The sequence below is a fragment of the Elgaria multicarinata genome, chromosome 3, assembly GCF_023053635.1.
Source record: "Elgaria multicarinata webbii isolate HBS135686 ecotype San Diego chromosome 3, rElgMul1.1.pri, whole genome shotgun sequence".
Lineage (NCBI taxonomy): Eukaryota > Metazoa > Chordata > Lepidosauria > Squamata > Anguidae > Elgaria > Elgaria multicarinata.
This window is the reverse complement of record NC_086173.1, coordinates 62677530-62688918: the sequence shown is the minus strand read 5'-3', so window position 1 is coordinate 62688918 and position 11389 is coordinate 62677530. Positions and strand designations below refer to the sequence as shown.

At 41.2% G+C, this 11389-nt stretch overlaps 1 protein-coding gene across 2 annotated transcripts; it reads right to left on the bottom strand.

Moving 5' to 3' along the window:
* Positions 1-2404: 2404 nt before the first annotated feature.
* TRAPPC5 (trafficking protein particle complex subunit 5) lies at positions 2405-6825 on the bottom strand. Of its 2 annotated transcripts, XM_063120479.1 has the most exons (3): positions 6078-6140; positions 5597-5632; positions 2405-4569 (listed from the first exon to the last, which is right to left on the bottom strand). In XM_063120479.1, exon 3 carries the CDS (start codon positions 4560-4562, stop codon positions 3996-3998), a length of 567 nt encoding a protein of 188 aa, XP_062976549.1. In that variant the 5' UTR covers positions 4563-4569; positions 5597-5632; positions 6078-6140; the 3' UTR covers positions 2405-3995. The 2 variants fall into 2 exon arrangements, with proteins under 2 accessions (XP_062976549.1, XP_062976550.1); XM_063120480.1 differs by lacking the exons at positions 5597-5632; positions 6078-6140 and adding an exon at positions 6753-6825.
* Positions 6826-11389: the final 4564 nt, after the last annotated feature.

Genomic DNA, 11389 nt, shown 5'->3' with positions numbered 1-11389 from the left:
TGAAATAGCCACAAATTGCCCAAACCTGATGTAGTGGGTAGGGTGCCAAACTTCAGTTAGGGAATAAGACACCTTGCATAGCTAGGACACTTTCTTACAGAAGTTGATTTTGAATCTGTCATTTGAGCACAACATCCTACCAGAATTAAACAGCTCTTTGAGAACTTCTTCTCACCCTCCGTTACCTGTTCTTGCACTTCTCAAGTGTGGGATAATTTCTCTGAAACTGTGTCTCTCTGGTACTCTTCATTCTGGTATTCTTAATCCCGGCAGGGTGAGGCTGCATCAATAATCATTCTTGGGATCAATGCAACTCAGCAACCAGATGCTTTGGCTTTCTATCATTATCAACTTCCTTTCTATCTAATAAACCACATAAGAGCTAGGCGCGTGCACCACCCATTAGGCCTTGCTGTTCAGGATGGGCTGGGGCGGGGGGAAGCGAATCTTGTTTATTAGGCAAGAACAGCTCCCAAAATACAATTTTAGAAGAATGCTACTATAAGCTGTAACAATTTAGTTTGGTTGCAGGCAGACAAAAGCAGATGTAAATATATTAAATATGGACTTTACAACCTGATGAGCATCTTTTCCTGGTTGTATACTGCAGGAACTCTTACAAAACACTAGTTTTTAAAGAGGTATGTTGCTTCTCATTTGAAGAGTTATCTTTCTCTAGCAGTCATTCCTCACTCAAGCCATGTGCACTAGCAATCCTCTTTTAGAACTGCAGGTTTCCAACATTGTGCCCGAGGGCCCCCAATATGCCCTCTGGGCTTCCTGATTTTGAATTTTAAAGTTATTAATTTAATTGGTAGGCTGCAAAGCAAAGTGCTGTCCTCAAGTGCCACCTTTTGAGTTCAAAAGTGAGGTTTTGTGTTAATCTCTGGCTTGAATTTAGACATTCTTGGGCAAGTTATTTTTCTTTTAAGATTACCAGTTGCCTTCTGGGAAATGAGTATTTTGTGACTAGTCATCACCATTATGACAGCCATGAATGGGCACAACACTCACAAAATCCAAATGTGCCCACCAACCCAGGAACAAATTCACAGAAAAGAAAATCAATGCAATAAGAGAAGTATTTATTTCCCCCAGCAATTATAAATAACTATGCACTTCACAGCTGGGATGAGGAAAGGGCCACTTTATACACTTGAGAGTCCTTCATAACTAAAGCTATATGCATGCATTTTACACTCAGGTACCTGTTTTCAAGTACCAATAATCTTCTCACAAGTGGCTCATGCTCCATGGAGGCTGTTTATTTACAGAATGCCTACAGCAATGGTGGGGAATGTGTGGCCCTCCAGATGTTGGACTACAACTGCCATCAGCCCTAGACAGCACAGCCAATTGTAAGGAACGATGGGCGGTGAAGCTCATTAACTTCTGAAAAGCAACATGCTCACCATCCCTTGCCCAAAGCAAGTTTATCTAAGCAAAGTCCTTCCCCCTCTCACAATTCAGTTGCTGGATTAACCTGTGATTACAAGAAAAGCTCAGTTTCCTCTGTGACTCAAAAGCATCCAGCTGTTATTGGTGAACAAAAGCCACCAAATGTGCTTGTATCAGTGGGTCCAAAGACAATGAGCAAACACTGTTGTAAACATAAGTAATGGAACAATCCTACACGTTTAGACAGAAATGTCCTACTCCCTGTGCTGGAAATTGTAGGACTTATTTCTGTCTAAGTATGCATAGGATTGTGCCCTAAACATCTGCAATCCTATGTATACCTTAGTTCCGAATAAGCATGCAAAGAAGAGGGACAGTTTATTTGTAGCCCCCATTTTGTGATGAGATGTATGGCAGGGAAGGGGCCATTGCTTCAGCTAAGTTACTCAGTTATGCTTAGGGCTGATTCACATGAATGTACAAGAGCCTGAGAGTTACCAAAAGCAACTCCTTTTAGGAAATGCCATATTGGTTTCTCTCTAGGAATTATAAGGTCAACTACAGCTCTACCCAAACTTTTCTCACCTTTGAAAAACATCAGTTTAAAGAACTTTCTCCAAGGACAGTTATGATGTATGCAACACTAGAAAAGGTAACAGAAAATTCTTGCTCTACATTCCTTTTCACATTATACTCAAAAGCCATCTGCAGATTCCTGGCTCAAAAATTCTTCATAATATGATCCAAATACATCTTCACATTGCCTGAATTCATTTCTATAAGCATTTGGTTTGTGTGTTTTCAAGTATTATAACAAGTGAAAAGACGGGCAGTAGGGTGGAATAAAGCACCCCAAGACCCATTTTACATATTACCTGAATTCTACTACCTCATCCTGTGAAGATAACAGCCTGAATTACTGGGCATCAATCACTGCCCGATAAGGTAGAGGGTCCATAATGGAAGATGTTCATTTAGGAATGATAAAAAAATTATAGGACACGAATCAGACACATCAGTTTACTTTCTGGTTCACATTCCCCTAAGACATATGGAATCTAGCAAATAATTTAATCAAATATTTTTTGGAATGAACTCTCATGCTGAAATGTTATACCTGCACTGTGCAATAAAACCTTGCTCAATACAGGGGAGATATTTTGAGAAACAGGAAAGGTTCATTCTCAAAGACATTATAACACTATGCTAAGCAAATACCAAATTCACTTATGTCCCTGTACAAAGCACATGGATATAAATTTAATGCTTCAACCAAATTTCTTATCGCATCGTGCCCTCTGGAGAGAATGCTAACACTGTTCCACTCATATGAGATGTACTGTGTACAGAACAGATTGGCATGGGTACATTTCACTAAGCGAATAGTCAATTTCAGAAGGTGAGACCAAAAGGATTATTTTTACAGAATGTATTAACTGGTTAAACCAATTCTTCAAAATCTTTAGAGTATTTATTTAATGGAACAATTTGTAGTTGACTTAACTACAAGAAAAAACCTGCAACAACAACAAAAACACGCCACCCCTTAAATCATGGTTTAGCACAGCTTTCCCCAGCTGACTATTGGCCATGCTGACAGGGACTGATGGAAATTGTAGGCTGATTTAACATTATGTGCAAATGCCGTCTATGTTCTTGGTCTTTTAGTTAATTTCCACTTTCTAAGGAGGAGGAGGAGGAGGAAGAGAAGTTGTGAGATGTATCACACTCCTCTCTTATAAAGAGGCACAGGTGGAAATGGCTAAGTAAAGGGTTGATTGTACTGATGGGAAATCTCCATAAGAACAACTCTCAGAAGACCATTTACTTGAGAGTTTTCAAGCTGGGCATTTTGAGTGGTGTGGGGGCAAGTATTAGGTTTAAATTTCTGTTGCCAGAGCAGGAACAGTACGGGAAGTAAAAAAAGTACACTTCACAGAGGTAGACACAGCTTTCACTCCTTCTCATGTGTTTTACCCCTACCATTAAACATTTCACTCAAAGTATTTGGTTTGCAAGCCTCAACAATTCTAAAAAAGCTACTCATGTCAATTGTGGGGTGAGCCAGCACTAGCTAATTCTTGCAAGTAGATAGCGATATTCAGTAACAGATAATAATCAGCTAAGAAGCATCAGCAGAATGAGCAGACACTTCACAGCTCATTCCAAAGCTGATGTCCCAGCAACCTACACTCCTCATTACTATTTTTTAGTGGCGGCAGCAACAGCAAAAAAAAAAGTATAGGATGATGCCTTACATTAATTTTCACACTTTAGTCCTGCTTAGGGGGTGATCTCTCTCTTGACAAAGAAAATAATAAATTCTATTCCCTCTTGAATCCTCATCCTCTATCAGGAGTTAAAGAACAAACTCAGGGTAGATTTCTGGAAGCAGAAGTGGTCCTAGATAATCAGTATAAATGGTGTAGATACATTCACTCTCTGCATCAGTGAATGAGACACAATCACTTATGAAGTAGAATGCTTGTTGTTCTCCCACACTACACACTGCCCAAATATGATCAAAGTAGTTACATAGAATACTGACAAAGCATGTCTGTAGAATAACAATTCAGATTAAGTCACACAAAATGAAGTCAGCGGCCATCCAGGGCTTTGTCGCGTGCTATAACCGACTCATCAAACTTGATCATGAGGGTGGTGCCCTTGTGCCAGTGGGCCGTGACTTTGGCAGGGAAGCCGCTGCAAGTGAGCATGGCCTCCACAATGCCAGCTGTGAAGGACGCACAGTTGAGTGTGCTGTTCTCCTTGGGAACTGAAATATAAGTATTGATGAGAGGCTCCTTCTCAATGATGTAGTAGGTCTTGTCGTCATCATTGGCTTGCTCCAGCTTGTCAGCCTCCTTCCCAAAGAGAGCCTTCCATACAGTCACCTTGATGAAGAGCAGAATGTTGATGACTTTGGTTTCTCGCTTACCATTTTTCTCTCGCATCACCAGCACATCCAAGATACGGGCTCCCACCTGCTGGCCTAGCTCAGAAAGTTTGTTCTGAAGCTCAGAAACAGAGTAGACCCTGTTCTGGCAGTACTGCACAATCTCAGAAAAAAGGAGTGAAAAGGCACTGAGGCTGACATCTGTCTTGGGTCGGGTGAGCGACCGTTCAAGGATAGCAGATTTCCCACGAGTAAAACGTGCATCCATGGTACTACTGAGAAAAAGAAGATACTATGGTAATAAGAACTTGGTCTAAATCAATACAACTGTATTTCAAATGAGGTATTCTCTTATACAACTTCTAAATACAAGTTATGCTGCATGGAAGACCAGACATACAAGTTAGCATGATGAAGTGACTTGACCCCAGGTATTGGAAAATTAGGTCTAAATATCCAATATAGAGTGACATGGGGCTAGTCATCTCTCAGCCTATTTATTTATTTACTGCATTTCGATACCACTCAATAGCCAAAGCTCTACCTTACCCAACAAATTCTTGTGAAAGTAAAATGTGACTAATGTATGCCATTCACAGATCCTTGAAGAAAGTACTGGGCACAGATAAAATAAATATTGCAAGATTTTCAGAAAAGAAGCAATTCAAACCATCAGGGGAGTAGAACACTTTGCATACAAGGCTAAAGGACCTTTCCTCAGAGCAAGGCATTGGCATGGGAAATGATCCTGGATATCACCTGTGCTGCTGTGGAATAGGTGGTCCCTAAGGCCAGTTCCCCACCAATGCCTCACTCAGAGTACTGTGTCACTCTGAAAAATGACATCTCAGACCAAGGTATTGAGGGAAAGATGGATGGTGGCAGGCAGTTCACGTTCTTCTGACCCCAACAGCAGCAAGCAGCAGCTCACACTCCCCTCCCCAATATCATCATCAGCTCACACTCTCCTCCCCAACTCCATCAGCAACATGTCCTCCAGCCTTAGGCAGTGAGAGGTCTTCCACCAGCCCTGACATAGTGCATCATTTATGGAAGGTGGGAGAGTTCTATTGCCCTCTTGTCCTGCTTGTGGGCTTCCGATAAGCATCTGGTTGTCCACTGGTGGCCCAGAATGCTATATAGGCTTCTGGACTGATCTACCACAGCTCTTCTTGCAGCCGTATGAATTCAATACTGCAAGCTATGGTGATGGCTATGAGTTTATATGGTTTTAAAAGAAGAATACAAAAAAATAATCAAGTCTGTCAATGGCTACTAGTCATGATGGCCATATGAAACTACCTGATTCAGAAGCACAATGCCTTTGAATATTATTTGCTGAGGAGCAAAGTGGCGTAGCGTGGGGGGTGCTCCTCAGGGGCGGTTGCCCTGGGAGAAAAATTCTTAGGGGCACAAAAATTCAAAAAAAAGAAAGTAGTAATAATAAATTAAAAAATTAAAATCTGTGTAGTCCCAACCGTGTAGACGGGGCAAATAAACATTGCCACATAACATTTTCAATGTAGATTTCAATACTGTTATTGAAAAAATTGCACATATTAAAACCAGGCGATTTTAAATAAATGTAAGTACTGGTATACTATTATTAAATTAATTTTACTTTAAATAGATCAGTATTTTCTTAAAATATAATACATTTTTTTTGTGGGGTAAGGGGTTCAATACTGGACTGGTGGAAGGGACTCAGGGAGTGCTAAAGGTCCACGGATTAGGGGCGCAATACCTGCCTTGCCCCGGGCGCCTGCAACCCACGCTAGGCCACTGGAGGAGCAACAACCGGAACCTATTGTTTTCATGACCTGCTTCTGGGCTTCCCAGAACCATCTTTGTTACAAATACTTTGTTACAAATGTTCGTTTTATTAACTTCAGTGGAATAAACCAGAAGCAGCGGCAGAAATGTACAGCGATATCAAACTTTTAATTCCAGATCCCTTTCCTATACAGTACAAACAAAAACACATTTCAACTGCCCTTTACTCTCTGGGAGTTGTGGATTACACCTCCCTCCCCCCCAAAAAACCCACCTCACAGCACTCCCGCAAAATCACAACGCACAGGGCCTTTCCTTTGGGAGAAGCCACATCCATTCAGCCGACTTTGAACCCCTTTCAACGGTTATAGTGCAGATGCGAGATATAATCCCCCTCACACCAGAGAACACCGCGAGTGAGGGGAGCTATTTTAAAGGTGATTCCCCACCACCACCACCCCCGTGAACTTGAGGAATTCTCAACTAGGCTGGCCCTGCAATCCAGGGCAGGGCGATGGAAATGGATGAAGACCTGCCGTGGCGGGTAAGGGCTGCATATGACACATACACACACCGCCGCAATCACACTTTCTCCACTCTCTTCCCACCACATTAGCACCTCAGACTTCCGCACATCCCATTCAATAAAAAAGCCAGCTTTATACAGACACACATCTTTCCTCACCCAAGATACGAGGCTGTCAACCTGTTGCAGCTACTTCCGCCTATGCGACTCCCTTTACCGCTGCCGCAAAAAGGACGGATGAGGGGGGGGGGGGGCAAATGCGCTTAACGGAAGTACTAGGGACCCGGAAACGTACTCATGGCGACGAGAATGCGATGGGAAAGAGATACCGCCTGGGAGTTCGAGTTAAACCTGGGAAACAGTATAAGTCGAGGAATGACCGGCGCGACTTTTACAAAGTTAAGGAAGGAAATAGGGCTCTGTTAAAGAGCCAAAGTAAGAGGAGGAAGGAAAGGAAGACATGGCCTGGTCGGATGTTGGAATGTCACCATAGCAACCAATTACCAACTCTATGGTTAGCAAGGTAGTGGTCGGTAGACTTAATTTCCGGTTTCTCTTCTAGCGCCAAAGGCAGTTATACGCATGCGTACTGTGATTACACCCACACCCACCCACGCTTTATGAAATTTGTATTATGGAGCGCTCGTGAGGTTTAAGACCAAAGACCTAAGCTGCGCTTCCGGCTGATAGAGACGTAGTGTGTGTGCTTTGGCTCCCCCCAGCGGCCACTGTCATAAGAATACAAGCGTCCATCTAGTCCAACGTTCTGTTCACACTATGGCCAACCAGATGCCAAATGTGTGCAACAGCATCCTCCCGCCCATGGTTCCCCAGCAACTGGTGTGTCTAGGAATACTGCCTCTGATACTATAGGTAGGCTAGAGCCATTAAGACCAATAACCCTTGATAGTCTTCTCTATGGATTTCTCCAACCCTCTTTTAAAATCATCCAAATTGGTGGTCATTGCTACATCTTGTGGTAGTGAATCCCATAATTTAACTACGTGCTGTGTGAAGAAGTACTTCCTTTGGATCTCCCACCAATCAGTTTCATGGGATGACCCCGGGTTCTAGTATTTTGAGAGAGGGAGAAAAATGTCTCCCTATCTGCATTCTCCACACTGTACATAATTTTGTATGCCTTTATCATGTCTCCCCTTAACCTCCTTTTTCCCCAGCTAAACAATCCCTCATAGGGTAGATGCTCCAGCTCCTTGATCATTTTAGTTACAATTTTCTGCACTTTTTCCAGCTCTACATTATCTTTTTTTAAATATGACCAGAATTGTACACAGTATTTTCTATACTAGAGTGACCAGGTACAAAAGAGGGCAAGGGTCCTGCAGCTTTAACTGTTGTGATGAAGAGGGAATTTCACCAGCATACAAATGACACCTTCTAAAATTCCCTTTCCTATACATCTTTTAGAGATACAGGAGCTCTGTCCTCCTTTATATATGGTCACCCTACATACCGTAGATTTGTATAAAGGCAGTATGATACTTGCAGTTTTATTCTCAATTTCTTTTCTAATTTTGCCTCACATGGAGTTTGCCCTTTCTACAGCAGCTGCACACTGGGTTGACATTTTCAGTGAGCTGTCCACCACACCCCCAAGATATTTTTTTCTTGGTTGGTCACTGCTAGCTAAGATCCCATCAGGTTATACTTGAAGTTAGGATTTCCCCCCTTCCCTTCTGTATTTGGGCAATCGAGAACATTTTCATCCCCTGGGGATGGTTTAACCTGAACCAAATGCTTCCTAGCTCCTATTGGCTTTTCCCCGGGTTTCAGTTTAAAAGGTGCTCTGCCATATCTGATGACAAAAAGTAATGGTTTTACGTCTGATTATAAGCAGCTATTCAACAGATTTTAAATGGCTGAGATATTCAGCTGCATACTCATTGATATTCCAGGTGGAGCATAATATTGCTGGTACTGGAACTTCCAACATTTTATTTTTTTATTTATTTTTTTATTTATTAAAACATTTGTATAACACCCTATATAAACTCAAACAGTATTAAACAATGTTCTACACAGCTAAAACATATTAAACCATTAAGCTAAAACCAGTAGAAAATTTAAAAACATATGTGCAACTTTAGGCAAATTTAGTCCTCAAAGATGCTTAGAAAGGTACTTAGTTTGTTGGAGATGATGTGTTAAGTTGGATGCCATTCTATGCAATCTCATACAAGACTCTCCTGGAGATGTGGATGTATTATTATTATTATTATTATTATTATTATTATTATTATTTATCATACTTATACCCCGCTCCTCAGCCAAAAAAGGCTCGACACAACGTTCAGTTCCTTGTTGAGGCTGTACAATCGGCTCTATTTTAAGCTTTTGTGGGAACGAGGAATTGGGAACCAACTTCAGCCTCGTCTACAGAGGGGCATGTGATAAGGAAGCTGGCAACTTTGTGTTTTTGTCTCTAATTCGAAAAAGCTGCTTTCTGTGGGAAACAAGTTTTCTGGCACATCATGGCTGTAATATTCCAATGCATATTTCTTATCTGCATTCATATCCCTTCTATGGTCTGTTATGTATAGCAGGTCACAGCACGTTTGTGCATCTGGCGAGGGATAAAGCCATGTTTTGTTTGCTAAGGAAGTCCCATCTCTGCTTTCTTTTACCAAAATAGGGGCTGGGGCATCAAGATGAGTGAATCAAATTCAGTGTGTTTGGTTTTTAAATGCACTATTTTGTGAGTCTCACCTGTGTCTGCTTATACTATACATTATTCAGGCTGCTAGTTCTAACTTATAAAGCACTCCATGGCTTGGGTCCAATATCTCTCCTCATATGAGTCTTCCTGCCAAATAGTTAAGCTAAGGGGGATGGTTTTCCTGCTGTGGATGCCAACCTCACACAAAAGGGTTAAAGTGTAGGGCTTTTACAGTAATATTTTCTATATGGCAGTGGTGCTTGGAATTGGTGAGGGCCAATAAATTGAACCTCCATCCTGACAAGATGGAGGTTCTGAAGGCCAGTGATTGGTTGGTTCAAGATGATGTTTGACATATTCTGGATAGGACTGCATTCTGCCTAAAGAAGCAGGTTTGCAATTTGGGGACACTCTTTGCAGGTACCTTAGTGGCACTTAGCATCTTCCACCAGCTGACGTGGCTGTGCCAACTGCAGCTTCTTTTGGGTAGATAGCCCAATCACAGTTACAGATGTTCTGATAACCTCCAGGTTAGACTACTGTAATGTGTTGTAAAATGGAGCTGCCTTTGAAGACTACCCAGAAGCTCTACTTCGGAATATGGCTGCTAGGTTATTCACTGGGACTGATAGCTGAGGACAATGTCTTGCCTGTCTATGAAAAGCTCCACTGGCTTCAAGCACACATCATTTGGAACCCACATAGTGAAGGTAGCTTTAGAGGATTTCCTGTGGGTGCCGCCACATGACTGGGAAGAGAGCTTTGACTATGGGGCAGTATAGAAATAATAATATAAATAAATAAGACTTTATTGTCTGTGGCACCCCATTTGGGGATTTTTCTCTCCACTGAGTACTATTTCTTTTGTGCCAAAGGCCTTTTTATTCTCCTAGAGCTTTAAAAACTGTTAAAGAATTGTCTTAATCATTGCTTTGTGATTGTAATGTATTTTCTTATGATGATATGATCTTTTTCTCATGTATGTTTTTTACAAATCACTGTGAAACCCTGGTTGAAGGGTGGTATCGAAATCTCTTAAATAAATAAAAAAAATTGGGGGGGATTTGAGAATGCAGTTAGGAAGCAGGATATATGATTGAATGATTGAATGAATAAAAGAATTAGCAAATTCTTTTAAATGGTTTCTGCTCTACAATCTTTTCCTTGTCAGCACATGAGCTGGACTCAGCAAGACACAGTACTGCACTATATAGAAGAAGAATAAGGAAGTTCCCAGTTTCCACTGTAGTATACAGAACTGGCTGAGATCACAAGTGAAACCTGGTGATTCATGGCGTTTCCAAGGATCAAGAATACAAATACTTTTTCTCATTAGATTTGTTCAAAAGGAGAAGAAAATCTTGAAGTCCTCATATATAAGACTATCATTGCTTCTGGAAATGAGACATAAAGCAAAGAAGCATTGAATCAACTTGTATTTTCTCAAGAGTCCTCTGTTTTCATGAGAGAATTAATGGATAACAAGAAATTGAGACTGTTACGTTATGTCTATTATTTTATGGCCTTGTAAATCTGCAGGGAGTAGCTTCCTTTTCTTTCACCAGACCCCTGCATAGAGTAGTCACTCATGCTTTGTTCCATCCCCCGTTCTCTTTTGCTAACCTTGGAATTCAGTAGGTAATTATCTCTTCTTTTACACCCATCCTATGCTCTACCTTAAAAGTATATACAAAGAAGCTTTGTGCTTTCTTTTTCTGCAGTCCTCAGAAAATTTGCCATGATTCTTCTCAGAGCTGGTTATTTAGGAGTATGTTAAGCAATTCTTCGGCTATTGGGCGGTATAAAAATGTAATAAATAAATAAAGGTTTTGTTCTTCACCACCGTTCATTTTATCTTGATTGACACAGGGGGGATCAGTTCACATGTATTGCTGAAAGAAGACCAGATTGGAGGACCAAACCATAGGACTGCGCGTTCCCATTTCCCTTCCAAGTAATGAATTACTTCCTTCTTCCAAATGGGCAAGCTATGGTTTACACTTGCCCTCCTTACCAGTTTTTGAACATAATTTTGTGTGTATGAATCAGGCAAAGGAAAATTATGTGATCTTAATCCGCCATTCAAAGTTCAAACAGTCCAATTGCTCACTATAAAAAA

What these genes read in the sequence shown, in the direction of transcription:
- TRAPPC5 (XM_063120480.1), bottom strand. Translation starts at nt 4,562, where the DNA reads ATGGATGCACGTTTTACTCGTGGGAAATCTGCTATCCTTGAACGGTCG.